General features: G+C 40.7%; 4 protein-coding genes across 4 annotated transcripts; 2 read left to right on the forward strand and 2 right to left on the reverse strand.

Annotated features, from left to right (window-relative positions):
- Positions 1-18: 18 nt before the first annotated feature.
- LOC135802188 (rifampicin phosphotransferase-like) lies at positions 19-4,816 on the forward strand. The gene is made up of 9 exons (XM_065315730.1): positions 19-172; positions 231-527; positions 577-994; positions 1,056-1,166; positions 1,234-1,458; positions 1,515-2,535; positions 2,589-2,961; positions 3,022-4,228; positions 4,286-4,816. Exons 2-9 carry the CDS (start codon positions 422-424, stop codon positions 4,728-4,730), a joined length of 3,906 nt encoding a protein of 1,301 aa, XP_065171802.1. The 5' UTR covers positions 19-172; positions 231-421; the 3' UTR covers positions 4,731-4,816.
- On the reverse strand, positions 4,720-6,246 carry POLDIP2 (DNA polymerase delta interacting protein 2). Its single transcript, XM_065315781.1, has 3 exons — positions 5,855-6,246; positions 5,551-5,800; positions 4,720-5,488 (listed from the first exon to the last, which is right to left on the reverse strand). Exons 1-3 carry the CDS (start codon positions 5,944-5,946, stop codon positions 4,826-4,828), a joined length of 1,005 nt encoding a protein of 334 aa, XP_065171853.1. The 5' UTR covers positions 5,947-6,246; the 3' UTR covers positions 4,720-4,825.
- Positions 6,247-6,281: 35 nt separating this feature from the next.
- Positions 6,282-7,225, forward strand: ND-23 (NADH dehydrogenase (ubiquinone) 23 kDa subunit). Its single transcript, XM_065315800.1, has 2 exons — positions 6,282-6,440; positions 6,559-7,225. Exons 1-2 carry the CDS (start codon positions 6,404-6,406, stop codon positions 7,167-7,169), a joined length of 648 nt encoding a protein of 215 aa, XP_065171872.1. The 5' UTR covers positions 6,282-6,403; the 3' UTR covers positions 7,170-7,225.
- On the reverse strand, positions 7,206-8,233 carry LOC135802235 (GPN-loop GTPase 3). Its single transcript, XM_065315792.1, has 2 exons — positions 8,072-8,233; positions 7,206-8,010 (listed from the first exon to the last, which is right to left on the reverse strand). The coding sequence occupies exons 1-2, from the start codon at positions 8,114-8,116 to the stop codon at positions 7,231-7,233; spliced, it is 825 nt and encodes a 274-aa protein (XP_065171864.1). The 5' UTR covers positions 8,117-8,233; the 3' UTR covers positions 7,206-7,230.
- Between the last annotated feature and the right edge of the window lie 9,512 nt (positions 8,234-17,745).

Below are 17,745 nucleotides of genomic sequence, written 5' to 3' on the forward strand. Positions count from 1 at the left end.
CGTGCGCGCGGTACTCACTCAGATCTCTTTCATTCATTCATTGATCAAGACGGCGACTCGTGCGGCAATTAGCACTTAAAGAATCGAAGGGCAACTACTATACAAACATCAATATCACTTCCGCGGTGTTATTTTTATAGTTCCCCAAAATGTTAAATTAACATAATTAGATGTATTGCTTATTACTCTACATGCTTATCATGACTTTACAGATTAGATTAACGTTGCAGTTACGCAATGCGCGTTTATTACAATCAATTGAGGTTTTTTCGACGTTTGAATGGCACTTGAATACTTTTCTCGGCTGGCAATGAGACTTGGAACCTGAAATTGCACTCACGCACCTGTACAGACTGTAGTTTGACCGCGGACGTGATCCCAAGTGCATCTCGTCGAGAGAAAGTCGCCGAAAAAAATCAAAATGGATGTGTTTTTCGCAGCGTATTGCGCGGCGCTCTTTGCGCTGCCCTTATTGCTCTATAAACTAACATTACCCAGTAATCACGGACGAGAAAAACGCACTAAAGGTACTCAAAATCATATAGATTAATATGTATCCTATAAATCTATTTTTAGATTGGTACTACGCGCTGAAAAGGATTCTATGTCTTCAGAAACTAAACAATTTTATTAATCGTAAAGTTGAACTACCTGTTGACCGACCGCGACTCGCAAGCGAGAAATGGGATGAAGATTTATTGGTGTTTCACGGCGTTGATTTGCATAATAATGCGATTTACGTGCGCTTTGCGGTCGGTAAGTCACCGCAAACATTCGCGGAGATTTTGGTGCAGCTGCGATTGGCGGACGGGCGCGTTTTTTGCCTTCCGAACGGCGTGCAGCTGTGCTCCCTACGCTCGCAGGTGTGGCGGACTAAAGTGTTAACAATCTCGCGACAACTCGACGGCAATTATCGGCTTGTATTCAATGGCTTCTTGAAAGAAATCACAAACACTTCCATTCAGAATGTGCAACATGTTGCGATCAATTGTCTGTAAGTTGGGTTGCATACGTCACAAGGTCTGTCAAAATGACATGTCATATTTGGTTATTAGGTTTTCGAGAGCAAGTGACGCTTTGCAATATCCTAAGTTTTTCGATAAGGGATTATTTGGAGATGCAGTTGGACGTGTGCAATGGCGAGATGGTAATTGGACAGAAAAACTGTAAGTTATTAACAAACAAGCAATACTTTTACTAGTAAAATGTAAACTTATAACCTAAAAATTCCAGTGGTGATCAACTGGGTGAAAGTCACTTTGGTGAACTACACGGGACAGTCAAAAGCGGCCATTTTGATTTGAACCTAACTCTATCCTTGGGCGCATACCAAACTCGTCGTTTCGGTACGGCAGATCGTTACGAATGCGCAAGAAACATCGAAATGTTAACCATGACCGATGATGGAACACTTATCTTCGCTGAAAACCGTCGTACAGCATACACACCATCCGCACAGTAAATATAACCTTAACATAAACAAACATAACCTATTATTTACATAATATTTCTAGAGTAAGACATGGCGCTGTTCTACTTCCCAATGGTGATTACATAGCTATAAACGGATGTGATTTACCTCTTCCTGATGAATACGGAAACATAACAAACATGACAGTGCACATATCAACTGCACGCAACAATATGAAGACATTCATGACTCTTGACAACAAAAGCGAAGTTAGACACTCTTCCAGCCACTGGGACGCTGGTTATGACTTAGTTAACAAACTAGCAGAGACATGCACATCAACAGGACGTGGTGTAACCTCCATATTGTTTTTTAAACGCACGCGGGGTGATGCAAACACAACATGGCTGCCACCATTAGTAGGAAGTGTTAATAACAATGAGAAAACATCTAGTGAAGAGTTGATTCTACCATTGGATAATCCCACAGCGCAGAATCTGAGTCTTACAGGCGGGAAAGGACAGTCTTTGGCGATATTAGCATCTTTACAAGCAGAATTAAACTTTAAAATCCCTCAGGGTTTTGTTATCACTACAAGAGCAATGATGACACATACAGAAAGCACTCCTGAATTCCGTAAAGCAATGACCAAGTTAAAAATGTGTGCTGGAAGCTCCAAAAGGGATATCGTAGAAGAAGCTTGTAACAATATACAGAGTGTTATAATAAACACCCCAATATCAAAAGAACTAGAAAGTGGAATTATAACTTCATTGAAACAGTTAACAATGAAGAATTCTAAAAATTCTAACATTTCTTTTGCTGTGCGTTCATCAGGAGTAAGCGAAGACTCAGAGATAACCTCCGCAGCAGGTCAAAACGAAACATTCCTAGGCTGTCGTAGTGAAGAAGAAATCCTATCAGCAGTTAAGCAGTGCTGGGCTTCGCTATACGCTTTCCGCAGCGTGGAATACCGCCGCCATCATGGATTAGACATAGAAACATCCATGGGCGTCGTGGTGCAAACCATGATCGACTCACGTATTGCCGGAGTGTTATTCACGTGTGACTTAGATGGAAACCCAAGCCGCCTGCGTATTACTTCTAATTATGGCCTGGGAGAAGTATAAAACATAACCTTTTTTATTTAATAAGTTCTAACCTATAATATTTTCAGAGTATTGTTTCCGGTGAAGAAGGAGGTGATCTAATCTACGTACGACGCACATACAACAATAAACTGTCAATAGAATCAGAGAAGATAAACAAAAAGAAGACAAAAACCACGCTGTGTCAGGAAAACGGCACAAGGACAGTGTATTTAAGTGACGCATCTTCAAGACAGATGAGTATTTGCCATGAAGAAGTATTAATTCTATCAAAAACCGCTGTGGAGTTAGAAGATAAATACGGGAAACATTTAGACATAGAATGGGCGTTTGATAAGGATAAACTTGTGTTGCTCCAAGCGAGACCTGTGACTTTTTTGGAAAACTGGACGGATTACGAGTTGGAACATGAGTTTGACATTCCAATCCTCTGCAATAAAAGTAACTACATATCACTGAGTATTAAAAACAATGTTTCAAACTAAAAATTAATGTTTTTAGATGTTTTCACGACCGCGAATGTGAAAGAAGTAATGCCCGGAGCAATCACGCCATTATGCAATTCGACAATCATTCGATCCGTGGATGAAAGCGTCGGAATGTGCGTGTCAGCAAATTTCAACCAACGTCTAACACGTCGTAAATACCTGGTAACCATGCATCATCACATCTTCATGGACTTTTTCAAGGTCCTCATGGCGGTACCTTCGGATAAAATAGACTTAACCGTCAGGTCTATTGATATAAGTGTCTGTGGACATCCGGTAACCACTCCGGAAATGTTACAACGCGCTATTGTCATGAACGGAAGGACAACCATCGTGAAAAAAGCACGCAGTGTCTGGGATTTACTCAAAGGCTGCTGGAAAGTTGGTGCGTTGATAGAAGAAACACAAAAGTTAGCCACAGCGCCGTTTTTAACCGGAAATGGCGGTTTGAATGACTTGCTATATCGCATTGACCGCCATCTGGAGGATTTCATGCGTGTTATAAACACACATTCAATTGCTTCGCGTGCGAGTAGTTTCTACCAGATGTTATCGATGAATATTCTATCATCAGAGGGTAGTAATGCCGGCGATGGGAGTGAATTAACTCCGGAGAAGTTTGCGCAGATTGCTTTGTTGTTTTCTAATGGGAGTGGAGTGATTTCAGCGGAGATACCTGCTGACTTAGAGGATATAGCAACAGAAATACGTAAATCTCCGTTGAGAGATGATTTTGTTTCATCAGAAGCAAAAAAAGCCGAGGAGATATTAAAAGACATACCGGAAGCTTATAAAAAATATGAGAAGTTTTTACAAAAGCACGGACATCGATCTTCAAGGGAATTTGAATTGATGGAGACTTCCTGGGGGAATAATACGGATATTTTGGTGAAAATGTTGCAAACTTTGGGTAAACTAAACAACGGAACCAAAAAAGCGCCGCCATTATCCGTTGACGATGTTGTGAATCAACTAGGCAGCCAGATGAACAAACGTTTCTTGAAGTTTCTGGTTGGGAAATGTCGTGCGGGAGTTGTGAATCGTGAAAAATCAAAATCCGAAGTTGTAAGACACATAAACACGTTTCGGGGAGCAATTAAACTCCTTGGGGAGCGTCTGTGCCAGCTACAAATCATCCCACAACCTGAATTGGTGTATTTTCTAACTTATGATGAGATAAAATATTTATCTAAACAATCGGATCCAGTCCCTATCGCAAAGTATAAAAATATTCAATTAAATGACCAAAAAAACGTTAATAAATCAATTTTTTCCAGGGCAATGCGGAGGAAACGCCTGTATGAAACATGGAACTCCTTCAAATTCCCAGAAATATCCTCCGGAATGCCACAACCAGCCCCGGAGCAACGCAAAATGTATACTAACATTGAAGCTGAGTTAACTGGAACCCCAGTGTGTGCTGGAAGAGTAACAGCTCGATGTTGCTGCATAGACAACCTGCGGGACATCGACCAACTGCAACAGGGTGATGTATTGGTGACCCATGGCACAGATGTAGCCTGGACACCCTACTTCCCAATGTTATCAGGAGTAGTAACCGAACTAGGCGGGTTAATATCCCATGGCGCTGTTGTCGCCCGAGAATACGGCCTGCCATGTCTAGTAGGAGTCGAAGGAGCCCTCAACACCTTCCGCACAGGAGATAACATTGTCCTGGACGCCACCACCGGCCGCCTTTACAAACTCCCCGTGGATGTTTAGAGTGTATTTAGATATAAAATATAAATTACATATCCGTCGTCGTGTATATCGCTAAGTTATGTACAAATAGAAGTAATGAGCAAGTCGATGGGGGGTTAGAGTGATCCTGGCGGTGCAGCAGGCCCACCCTCGGGTTTGCTCTCCAACGAAAACGGCGGTATGCGACAGTCGAACGTATAGCCATCCTCGCGCTCCATGCGAAACGTGCCCCACATGTGCCCACTGGGCGCCTGCAGGCTCACATGCGAGCTGTACTGAAACGCCGGCAAAGTACGCGTGAGAGCCGGTTCTTGCCCAACCACTCCACGGCCACGTACCGTCTCCAGCGTGCCGGAGAGCGAAAAAATACGCCAATGACGTTCGCGTAGCTGCACTGCCAACGCGCCGAGATTTTCCAGCCGGATGCAATACCGCCACCAGTACACACTACTCGCATGCGATTCCCTACAACCCATATAGAAAGGTATCACTGTAACGCGGACATTCTCAGTGGTTTCTTTATGCACGTCCGAGAGCTCCAACCATGGATGATTCTTATTCTGCCAGGCTTTGAGTGTTTCCTGCGCGATGAACGGCGGATCTTTATCGCCCGCATGCGCGAGGAACTTATCAAACAACTCGTGCTGCACGGGAGCTTTATCAGCGCTTGTATAAGGCATAATATCCTCGTGTGCTACATAATCCAACCCTGGGATAGCGTATAAACTCCTCGAGGACTCTTGATTACCGAGAAAAGTCACCGCTTCGGTTTGCGCTCGCTGGAAACATGTACATTTTCATGTATATTGGGTTGCCTAGGTTGGTTTTATATAAGACTCACAATGAAGGGACAATCTCTTTGATCAATCAACACCTGATAGAAAAGATGCTGCCTGCCGTGCACTTCCTTGACAACAGCCGGATTCAATTCATCGGCGTCTTTCTGCTGCGGCAGGTCACGATCATAGACACGCGCTAGCCACGGGAATAAAACAACGCCGCGATAGCCAAACACACGATGCAGAATCAGCTGGCCTGTATCATAACGTCCGGACAACTTGGGAGATTCTAACTTCCCGACTTCGGCCAATCTAAAATAGAATCAACCTAGGAAAATTTCCAACGCTTGCACAAAACACGCTCACCTAGCGTATCCTCTGGCCGCCGATTTCGGACGCGGTGTCGTCGTGAAACGCACCACCAACAATCTCGGACATGCGAACTTGAACAACTCCATGCCGTGCGGAAGATTCTAGTATAATAATGTGACTTGTATTTCTGTGCGATTGTGGGGTTGCTGGCTGCGGCTGCTGCTTCATGTATGCGTCGTGTTTGTCGCGTCGCGCAAGCCCATAGATGTGCGGTGAAGGTGTGTGTGCGTGCTGTGTGTTTACAACAACACGGAATGCAAGTGCGCGTTTCGGGCGAGCAACTTAAATTTGGAGGGTACGACGTGCATCGCAGCGATTAAGAATTTGGAAATGTTGAAAATACTTGCAATTTGAAATGAATGAGAAATATGTCAATTCCTGCCAATTTTCCAGCCAATTTACATTGATCTCTCAAAAATTATTCGTTTTCCGAACTTACACGAACGAATATTTCCATTTCCGACATCATTGTCAAAAGTCAAAACACAATCTTTGGGTGGTTGTGTAATAATCGCGCAGTTTTCTTGCAAGAAAACACTGAAAATGTCGACTATAACATTATTCAACGTCGCCAGAACAGGTAAAACTATAATCCACACGTAATTTATCATTTTAAAGTCCACAAATGAAATAATTCAACTAAAAATCCGTATTTTGACATTGTATAACCTCTAAATCTAATATTTACGTTATTTTAGGTGCGCGTTTCATTCGACCCTTCAGTGTATCCTCCACCGCACTAGACAGAAGCCGAAATGCACAAGGCAAGAAAGAAGAAGGCTACATCTTCGTCAACGCAAAACTCCCCGAGATGGACTTCAAGTCAATGACAGACCGCGCAGCGGCTACAATGTTCTGGACGGAACTCTTCCGCGGTCTAGGTGTAACCCTCGCTCACATCTTCAAAGAACCCGCGACTATCAACTACCCATTCGAGAAAGGACCTCTCAGTCCCCGATTCCGCGGCGAGCACGCTCTGAGACGCTACCCGAGCGGAGAAGAAAGATGTATTGCCTGTAAACTATGTGAAGCAATCTGTCCAGCACAGGCAATCACAATTGAAGCAGAGGAACGCGCGGATGGATCCCGCCGCACAACGCGTTATGATATCGACATGACCAAGTGTATCTACTGCGGTTTTTGTCAGGAAGCATGCCCGGTGGATGCAATTGTCGAAGGACCCAACTTTGAGTTCTCCACCGAGTCGCACGAGGAGTTGTTGTACAACAAAGAGAAGCTACTCAACAACGGCGACAAGTGGGAGTCGGAAATCGCCGCTAATATTCAAGCGGATCATTTGTATCGTTAATTAGACCCGAAACTAGAGATTTAAATTAATTAAACGTTGTTGTAAATAGAAAACAACTATATTAATCATCATTCGGGTCGGCATCTTCGAAATCTTTCGTTTTAACGTCTAAATCTTCACCGTATTGAATGATATTGTCGATTGTAAGCAGGACATTTGTAATACTCTCCTGGCTCTTGAGATTTAACGGTGTGAAACGCACCAGGGAGTAATCCTCGATCAATTTCCCGATTGCTTCTGTGAGTTTTTTGTGTTTCTCACCAAAATGACTGCCCGATTGTTCTATGTCACCCATGATTGCATGTGAATCAGGGTCTAGGAATCTATCCAGTTGTTTTCTTACTCCTTTACTGAGTAAATCCATTTTGGAGAGGATATTCATGTGTGGTAGCTCTAAATTGACCATCACACTTAGTGCAGCCATTGTACCAGAGAGAAACTTTGCCCCATCAGTCATGAATTGTACATCAATGAGGAATACGCTGCAGATGTTAAAGTTCCAGTTTTGTAATAAGTTGATTAGTTTTTTGATGGCTGTTAAATGTGTGTAGAGTTCTATCTGGCCTGGGCAATCAAAGAGAAGGTAATCATCTTCCTGTTCACCTATTCTCTCCTGTAACCAGTCTGAGTTTTCTACTAGATATTCTATGCAGAAGATGAGACCTCCATTGGGTCCAAAGTGGAGCTCTTCATCTTCCATGGTGTCTTGTACATGGATGAGTTCGCGAATGTCGACGACTGGTTGGTAGTCAAAGTGTTCTGCGGCGGGGTCGAGGTTTACTACTTCGATTGTGCGTTTGGTGTCGACGCCGTGCTGGACGAGTGCACTGCAGTAGGTACTCTAAAGATTTATGCATGTTTGAGATGTTGATTGGAGTGATTGTTTGGTTTGTTTTGCGTACCTTGCCGCAGCCTGCGGGGCCTACTACTAATTGTGCATAACGCATGATGATGACGGTTAAAGACGATTAAAATAGGAGTGGAAGTGTTGTGCACTTGTTTCTTTTGAGGTTAGAACTCACGCCGCAACACATGTGAAGTGTAGTGAGCATGTGGTGGCAGAACACCAAGTGGGGATTTGAATAGAATGTGGTAGTGTAACTGTATAAGAGAATAACTGGTTTATAAAACGGGTGAATGCTCGACTTTGTTTCGATATGAATTTGTATTACCACATGGGTGTGTGCTACGAAAACAAAAGAAAGAGTTATTAAAGAGATATCAAAAAAAGAAAAAGGAGTTGGTTGAGTGGTAAAGTAAAAGATAAAAGGCCCACCAAACCACCCCCGTAAATAGCATGTGAATCTATATTACGGACTTTTATACTTTACTCATTTCTTCTTTTTAGTATTAATAAATAAGAAGAGATGTAATAATTGGAATTTTTATTTACAATCTTAAAAAGTGTCTGCTAAAAAGAAATAAATTAGATTAATTTGGGGTAAAGGAAGGAACTCATTCACTCACACACATTAATACATTACATGACAATAGAAATGAGAAATAATGTTGTAATGCTGAAAGAAAGGCTGAAAGAGAGCTGAAAGAAATGTGATTAGATACTAACTACTATTGTATCTACTATTTCATTCTAAAGATAACTTGGCAGTCTGTTCGTATTAATGTGAAGCAAATAATGAACACCTCGCCAAGTTATCAAACTACTCTAGAAAGAAGAAAGATTACCGCTATTGATGACATCTAAGTGGAGGTAGAAGAGTGCAGCTGCAGCTGAAAGGCAAGTGAGACATTATTGTAGGAAAGGAAAGGGCCTAACAACGATAACGCACGCGGAACTAATTCGCGGGGACTTCTGAAAACGGAAAATGATTAGTAGCTGAACACACATTCACACAGGGGGAGAGAGAAAGACAGTGCCCTGCCTAATTGGCCCTACCTAATCACATACTTAGCTAGATCATCATAGACCGATTCATGTTGTTCTACTGGGGGAAATCGCGACGCGTTTGCGATCTGTGATGAGAGTGGCATAACGGGAATGCCCGGTAAATACACAAATATAAAAGCAACCCGAGCACACAGCAATATCATTCACACATTCATACTACGAAGAGACGGACCCGATAATTAATACAGCTCAGAGTCATCAAATTAAATGTGAAAATTAGAAAACTAAAATCAAATTAATGATCAAATTAAATAGACAATTGAATTGAAATTGATGTGAATTGACTCCAAGCTCACAATAACGACCGAACGCGGATGACGCGATGCTGAAAAGTGTGATACTTTGAGTTAACATGAAACAACAATGCAAGTGATTACCAGTGATGTTATCAAAATAAAAGAAAAGTTGTGGAAATTGTTTATCAGTTAACAAAAGATCAAATAGATTTTGTTTGAATTATGATTGAATATTTATTTTAATTTGTCGCGAGTATCGAAAATGTTTACTAGAAGTAATGAATGGCAAGTTAACTCAAAGTAACACATGTAGGTACATAAATAGAAAGAACTAGCAAAGGGGAGACGAATGCATGCCGCGATTGGGATGCCCAAATTGCCAACAGAAAGCAGAATTGTGCATCCGGACAAAGGGAAATGTCCAGATGGGACAAAAGAGCGCATACCGATACAAGACAACCAGTTTGGTGTCAGGTGTACTCACTACTTAGACATCAGGCGATCTTACCTATTATGCTGGGTGGATTAGCCCATAACCAAGGTCATAGCAATCAGTGGAATTCCCCTTGGGCTGACACACGAGCAGCAAATATACTGGCACGTGAAGCAGTCAGGGGCACTAATTGCCACCCTCCGATTAGGGGCATCACCACACCTACCTTTAATCCGGCTCCATGAAACAGGGATCATTCGTCTTGTTTCACTGGAGGATGCGTCGAGTACTCCCCCGTTGTCCAACGCTGGTAGGAAGCTAGAAGAGGTCCAACGATGCCCCTCTCATCATGGATGGATGGATTCCATTCGCGCACTCGGTTTACTCTCGCACTTTCGGTTACTATTCGCGACGCGCACTCGAATAATGTACGAATACTTAATTACTATTAATGATCGCGACCCGAGTTCACATCCGACCTGAAAAGCAAGCAGAGAGACCAATTAGTATTAGTGTTTAATTGTTTTACTTACAAATCACTTTGTTCTTCACTACACTCTTTGTCACTTCACTGCTTTCACCACAAGAACAACTTGTGTAGAAATATGTTAATAAACACACAGAAACCGAAAAGCACCAAGATTATTTTCCGATCAATGGCCCACAGGTAGGTAAATTGCATCTCCATTATGAAAGTGTGCATTCATGTTATTCGTCGTCAGCTGTTCCAATGACTACAGTTATTCATGGTATCATCCCGTTGTGAGGAGGAGCAACAAACAACAGGTAGTTGTAGTACGCCCTACTAAACGGGCACGACCCTCTCTGTAGGGGTGCACAATAAGGGTTGAAATTGTTTCCAGCCAATGGGGTGTTTCCGTGTCGTGCAGTGATGGTGGAATATTTGTTGAAAACTCACATTAGAAAAGAAATAATGCGGTATTAGTATTGTGTTTCTTATTTGTTTTGCAACATTGTATCATTCAGGTAGTTTTGCTCGGTCTACAAATACCCTATGCCTGTAATATGATTGCGGTCAAGGTTTCTTGCAAATTTGTAATTCTCAATCTGTGCCAATAAAAACAGGACATTGGAGCAGCTGGAAACCCAGACTACAGTTACCTCTGTTTGGTCAGGGTTGAGTGAGCATGCAGACTAAACATTACAGTAGAATCCCGATAACCCGGACCCGGCTTAATTCGGCACATATTGTATTCCGACATGGTCATATGCCATATGTTTGTACTTTAGCAATTGTAATTTGTCGGATTATAAGGTATTTTTTTTAGTCTTAGGCAGTCTTCTATATTCGACAAATTCGCTCATCCGACACTGCCCTGCAAAGTGATTGTTGGATTTCCGGAATTCCACTGTATAAACCAGTTATTCCTATTGAAATCTGTGTTTAAATTTGATACTACTACTAAATTACATTTGAATTAAGGAATGAACTAGTTTTATATGAAGCAATTAAGCAAAGACGCGACCCGCACAACGTGGCTGCCACTAACGACGGAGTGGAATTTTTGAAAATACGCGAACATCCGCAATAAAAACGTAAAAATATTATGATACACTCACCGTTCACTGCTTTCCGCGTTGATTTGACACGATTCCAGGCCATTCCAATAAATTTGAACTCAGATGCAATTGGATTTTGAAAAAACAGCAAGCAGACGTCTTATCAGCACAAAGAACAAATGCACAATATGGCCGACTTGGTTGCACAACTTACACGGCTCAACACGGCAAGCGCACAGGTACGACGCATGGCGGTTGAGCCGACGGCCGATCCGCAACATGAAAAACACAAGATAACGCGACTAATCTCAAAATATCGCCAAAATAACTATGACTTCTTACCTGTCGTGCTCTTCCTCGTCGTATTTGTATCACTTTCAGTATTCACCACTTGATTTTTATACGGTTGCAAAAATATTTCAGCAGAGCAAACAGTAACACTTGTAGACTCGATAACGGTCGGCGCAGGAAGAGGACATCTTGTACGCCGGCGTCATCCTAGTGCAAAACGCGAAGTAGTGACTTTAGTGTTTTTTAGTTTTGCAGACACACACTGCTGCAGTGATGCCGAAATTACACGAATGCACCACCGAATCAATCAAGTGTAGATTCTGTTTGAATTATGGTTGAGGCCGATATTCGCATTCTTGTTTTTAAATCCGATTAATCAAATTTATGTGGTTGTGTTTGTCACGACTGTTGAAAGTATTTTTCTCCGCACGACGTGCACCCGACGATGAACGGGTACAGACTGATTCCCGCCAGTTACTCGGGTTCGTTGGCGAAAATCTGTGAAGCACGCCTAAAATGCACACGCACATGCAAACACTTCGTGTGCGTGAAGATGCATGACTTTCAACACTGGTGGCGCGATCGGGTGCCAGATCAAAATAAGTACAAAAATGAAAGAAGAGAAATTAAAAACAAATGAAATATAAAATAATAATTGTATGTTATTTTTAATAAATAACCATAAATATAAAACAAAAAAGTAGCAATATCGAGCTTGGTTTCCTGGAATATTTCCGTTTGCTTAAGGCGGTCCGTTGAAATATTCATTGGTGGAGACCGTGCCGTGCGGCTGAAATTTGTTGCCTGGCGCGGTCCGCCTCTACCAGTCGCAACGAAACCAAACTGAGTAGGCAACACCATTCGCTGACTTCACACACAGCGTAGCAAGCGACAATACTAAATATACTTCTGCCCATAAGTCTAAACTTTCACAAATCAATGCAAATATTTGCATCAGCACACTAACTGGTGTGAATAATGTCTACATTGATTTGATATTGTACTAAATCGTATTTAACCTGCTAATTTTTGTAACACACTAAAATTGGAAAAGTTTTTATTTAAAAACTTTGTGTTTCAAAGTTTAAAACATTTTGTTTAAAACAGTATTTTTACAAGTTTGTTTCGAAATAACTCCGCATAATGTCTCTAATTCAAAATCTTCTCAACTTTATTCGCTAACTATACAGTGCAATATCGTCTCTAGATCTCTACTTCTCCTCGTTACCACTCTCGTCTCTCTGTCGTGTTCTATAGGTAGGTACTCGACTGCACTCTGGCTTGTCTTCTCTCGCACTCCCTGAACATCCTTCTCCCTTTACTCGCAACGCTTGCTTTGCCTGCTACATCTCCGCGTTCCTAGCTTGAGCCATGCTGACACCCTTTGCCTGCTACATATCCTCGGTCTTCGCTGCCTTACAACCAGCGCAACCTAGCACACGCGGCCGGCCTTACACCGCGCACCCCGCTATCAATCCTAGCACAACCAGTGCGAAAGCCTCGTACTAGCGTTATTCACTAAGCACGGCGTGCAAACGTATACCATAGGCAATGAAATATCGGCGTCATCATAAAAGCACGACGCATCCGCGTACACACAAATTTTCTTTTTAATTATTTATTTTTAATTTTCTTTTTAAGACATTCTTTTATCAAACTTTATTTTATAAAAGTTTATTTTATCAAACTTTAATTTATCAAATTATCTTTTATCAAACTTTATTTTTAAAATATTGATTTACCTAAGTTTTTTTTAATTTCCTAATTTGTTTTGGTTCGTTACCTGTAAGTTTTACATTAAAGCAATGAATAGGGAGAATACGAGAATACCCCTTGGCTAAATTCCCTGCCGCATGGCTGAGCGCTCTATATTATTTACTTAGTTTTTATGATAGATTTAGGACCTACTAACTATACAGTGCAATATCAACTGCAGGTCTCTACGTTTCCCCTTCTTCACTCCCGTCTCTCTGCCGTGTTCTCTACTCGACTCCACTCTGGCCTGTCTTCTCTCGCACTCCCTGAACTCGCAACGCTTGCGCGCAGCCTAGCCAACTACGCCACCAGGCCACACTTAACAAGTTTGTATTTGAAAGTGTTCGACTGACAATATCACACAGTCGTTATACTGTACAAACACCAATAGAGCGCTGAGCGCCATCGCATGACCGTTGGATCGTCCGTCTAGCGATCCGCCCCGGCTTCGCACGCTGCTAAATTCGAAGTGCTATAGGGAAAACCGCGGCCTCAGACGCGCTCTTGCCGCACCGGGCAGCCGGCCGGTACGCAATATTTAAATCTGTAATATCTTCGAAAATATTCACTTAAATCAAACGGTGTAAAGGGCCATATAGTCTATATTAAATGAACAATGTATTCAAGGTATTTAATTGGTTAAGGATTAATGCTGTATTGGTTAAAATCGCTGCGAAAATGAGCCATTATTTCTCGTAAAAAGTAAATGACAAAAAAAGTTATTGCGGGTTATCCATAAGAGATAGACATATACCATCACGGACTTTTCTGTAGACCTTTTCAATGTGTACAATACTTAGTAGGGGAAAGTAGCCATATTTGGACCATTTTTATATTTTTTGATTTATAGAGCCACATATAAACTGTCAATAAAAATTATCTAGCGGAAAAGTAACTCACAAGGCTTACTAACAAAATGATATTTTTGGTTTAAGTAAAAATTATATTTATACCCCTCAAATTTCATTTTAAAAAAATTGTGTTTTTGGTCCAAATTAAGAAACCGGTTTCCTAAATTGGACCATGCTTTTTTAACGGCAATTGACACAATAGTAAATTTTAGTTTTAGCAGTAACACAAGCACATTTTGTATAAACCAAAGTGCGGCATTTCATACCGTGGATCATTTCGAAGATTTATGCTCGTCCACAAGCTTTTCTAGGAGGTCGAAAAAATGATATACGTTTTCCCTGTTAAAACCCCGGTGCCTGTCTTCGGTCCAACTTCGGCAACTTGAAGAATTTTTATTTAATGATCAACGACAATCTTAATATAACATAACCTCTCAAAATTAATACTATAAATTATAGATAAATAAAGAAGCTTTCTGATGATAAAATAATAATCGGTAAAACTAACGTTTTAACAGCTTGACAGCTCTTGCACTTACGTCGTTATAATAGATTTGATAATCAATGATACACGAAGTTGTTGTCACGACGAAAGCACGCGGCAAGTTTTAACCCAAATAGTTGCATTAATTGTTTATAAATACGAGTAAAACAAGGGGCCAGTCAATTTTTGCATAAACTTCAACAGTCCGCGGATATCGTGGTGGTCCAACTTAGGCGCTGGTCCAAATTATGCTACCTTCCCCTACGTTATTTTGATAAAACTCGTAGGGTTCAGCCTGCGTTTGCAATGTAAGCGGAAAAAATGTAATTATTTACGACATCACATTAGAAATCTCAAAAATAACAGTACTTCTTCACTATTTAATGGATGTTATTATACATATAAATGTTCTTCTTGAATTACTCTATCTATTAAAAAAAACCGCATCAAAATCCGTTGCGTAGTTTCGAAGATTTAAGCATGCAAAGGGACTGACAGAGAAAGCGACTTTGTTTTATACTTATACTATGTTGTAGTGAAGCTATACATATTTTACTATAAAGCTGATCGTAAGCTGTACTGTGTGAGTTCACTCTGCCTGCTACACTCTGCCTCGGTCGCCGCTGCAACCAGCGTAAAATACTAGCTAACTGTAGCAGCATACGGTACTGGCTCACGCGGCCGGCCTTACACCCCGCACCCCGACATCAATCCTAGCACAACCTGTGCGAAAGCCTCGTACCAGCGTCATTCACTATGCACGACGAGCAAACGTACACCAAAGGCAAGTACCGGCGTTGGCACCAAACCACGACGCTTCCGCGTAGACACAAAGTTCCTTTTGAATTTTTTTTAAATTTCTTTTTATTACTCAATTTTTTAAAATTTTATTTTTATCAAATTTTATTTTATGAAACTTATTTTAGAAAAGTTATTTTAGAAAACTTATTTGATAAAACTTTATTTTTTAAAACTTATTTTATAAAAGTTATTTTATAAAACTTAATTTTATAAAAGTTATTTTAATTTAATTTAATTTAATTTAAAGATTTAATTTAATTTAAAGATACCTACGCCAATCGGCAATATACCTACAATTAGATTAGATACAATATTTTGAAAAATAAATAAATAAATAAATTTGAGGGGGAAAAGAACAAAGAGAACTTGAAAGAAAATAGTTTTGAGAATGACTTTAAGCCAAAATTAGGGAAATTGTAGTAGACGTGATTTAGCCTCCGGAATGAAAGCACCAAGCGAGCCACTGTAGAAATCAACCTTGTTATGCAGGGCGTTGACAAGTTGAGCAATGCGGTTGTGAGGACCATTATACACATAGTTTGTGGTTGTTTTTGTAGTTTTAAGTAGACGGTTACATCTCAGCGAAAACCCCACTGGCGCGAATTTTATCAAAGTTTATTTTATAAAACTTTATTTTAAAAAAACTTTATTTCATAAAATTTTCTTTTTAAAATTTTAATTATTTTTTTTTAGTATTTTATATTTCAAAATTTCTATTTACACGTTAAAAAACTAGAGTGCTTTGAGCCGATACGAGAAGGGGTCAACTGGGGTCAATTTCCTGAGGCATGACTGAGCGCTCTTAAATTCTAAACACAAAAAATGATTATTTTAGTTTTTATGATACCTACCTACATTGTTACTCTTAAATATTTTCTAAAATTTCATTAAAAATAACATGCAAATATTATCATCATCATCATCATGTCGTTTTAAAGATTTAACAGTGTGTATCAGTCAAGCTGCCTCGCTTGATACGAGTAGGTAGGTACTTGTTTTGATCTGGCACCCGATCGCGTCACCAGTGTTGAAAGTCGTGCATTTTCACGCACACGAAGTGTTTGTATGTGTGTGTGCATTTTAGGCGTGCTTCACACTTCAGATTTTCGCCAACGAACCCGTTTAACTAGCGGGAATTAGTTTATACCCGTTCATCGTCGGGTGCATGTCATGCGTAGATAAATACTTTCTGCAGTCGTGACAAACACAACCATATAATTTCAATTAATCGCATTTAAAAACAAGAATACGGATATGGGCCTCAATAATAATTCAAACAGAATCTACACTTGATTGATTCGGTGGTGCATTCGTGTAATTTCGGCATCCCTGCAGCAGTGTGGGTCTGCAAAACTAAAAAAACACTAAAGTTACTAGTTAGCGTTTTGCACTAGGATGACGCCGGCGTACAAGATGTCCTTTTCCTGCGCCGACCGTTATCGAGTCTACAAGTGTTACCTACTGTTTGCTCCGCAGAAATATTATTGCAATCGAATATAAATCAAAAGGTGAATACTGAAAAATACACAAATCGACGGGGAAAAGCACGGCAGGTAAGAAGTCATAGTTATTTTGGCGATATTTTGAGATTAGTCGCGTTATCTTGTGTTTTTCATGTTGCGGGTCGGCCGTCGGCTCAACCGCCATGCGTCGTACCTGTGCGCTTGCCGTGTTGAGCCGTGTAAGTTGTGCAACCAAGTCGGCCATATTGTGCAGTTGTTCTTTGTGCTGATAAGACGTGTGCTTGCTGTTTTTTCAAAATCCAATTGCATCTGAGTTCAAATCTACTGGATTAGCCAGGAATCGTGTCAAATCATCGTGGAAAGCAGTGAACGGTGAGTGTATCATAATATTTTTATGATTTTATTACGGATCTTTGCGTATTTTCAAAAATTCCATTCCGTCGTTAGCATGAACCACGTGGTGCGGGTCGCGTTTTTGCTTAATTGCTTGATATAAAACTAGTTCGTTCCTTAATTCAAATGTAATTTAGTAGTAGTTTCAATTTTAAATACAGATTTCCAAGTAAGAATAACTGATTTGTTATGTCTGCCCTGCATGCTCACTCGACCCTGACCACGCAGAGGTAACGGTAGTCTGGGGTTGCAGCTGGCTCAATGGCCTGTTTTTATTGGCACAGATTGAGAAATAGAAAGTTGCAGGAAACCTTGACCGCAATAATATTACAGGCGTAGGGTATTTGTAAGCAGAACAAAAGTACCTGCATGATACAATGTTCCAAGACAAATAATAAACATGGAACATATCACAATACTAATACCAAATTATTTCTTT

Source organism: Atheta coriaria, unplaced genomic scaffold (assembly GCF_025399875.1).
Source record: "Atheta coriaria isolate IRGN ID8LTWV9N9 unplaced genomic scaffold, Caltech_Dcor_3.1 hic_scaffold_2_pilon, whole genome shotgun sequence".
In the NCBI taxonomy this organism is placed as follows: Eukaryota; Metazoa; Arthropoda; class Insecta; order Coleoptera; family Staphylinidae; genus Dalotia; species Dalotia coriaria.

Bases quoted from the DNA above. Each gene is read 5' to 3' on its own strand.
- ND-23 (XM_065315800.1), top strand. From the start codon at position 6,404: ATGTCGACTATAACATTATTCAACGTCGCCAGAACAG. The intron at 6,441-6,558 runs GTAAAACTATAA...ACGTTATTTTAG, and splicing joins ATTCAACGTCGCCAGAACAG to GTGCGCGTTTCATTCGACCC.
- POLDIP2 (XM_065315781.1), bottom strand. From the start codon at position 5,946: ATGGAGTTGTTCAAGTTCGCATGTCCGAGATTGTTGGTGGTGCGTTTC. The intron at 5,801-5,854 runs GTGAGCGTGTTT...ATTCTATTTTAG, and splicing joins GCGGCCAGAGGATACGCTAG to ATTGGCCGAAGTCGGGAAGT. The intron at 5,489-5,550 runs GTGAGTCTTATA...ACATGTTTCCAG, and splicing joins AAAGAGATTGTCCCTTCATT to CGAGCGCAAACCGAAGCGGT.
- LOC135802235 (XM_065315792.1), bottom strand. From the start codon at position 8,116: ATGCGTTATGCACAATTAGTAGTAGGCCCCGCAGGCTGCGGCAAG. The intron at 8,011-8,071 runs GTACGCAAAACA...ATAAATCTTTAG, and splicing joins GCCCCGCAGGCTGCGGCAAG to AGTACCTACTGCAGTGCACT.
- LOC135802188 (XM_065315730.1), top strand. From the start codon at position 422: ATGGATGTGTTTTTCGCAGCGTATTGCGCGGCGCTCTTTGCGCTGCCC. The intron at 528-576 runs GTACTCAAAATC...ATCTATTTTTAG, and splicing joins ACGAGAAAAACGCACTAAAG to ATTGGTACTACGCGCTGAAA. The intron at 2,536-2,588 runs GTATAAAACATA...TAATATTTTCAG, and splicing joins CTAATTATGGCCTGGGAGAA to AGTATTGTTTCCGGTGAAGA.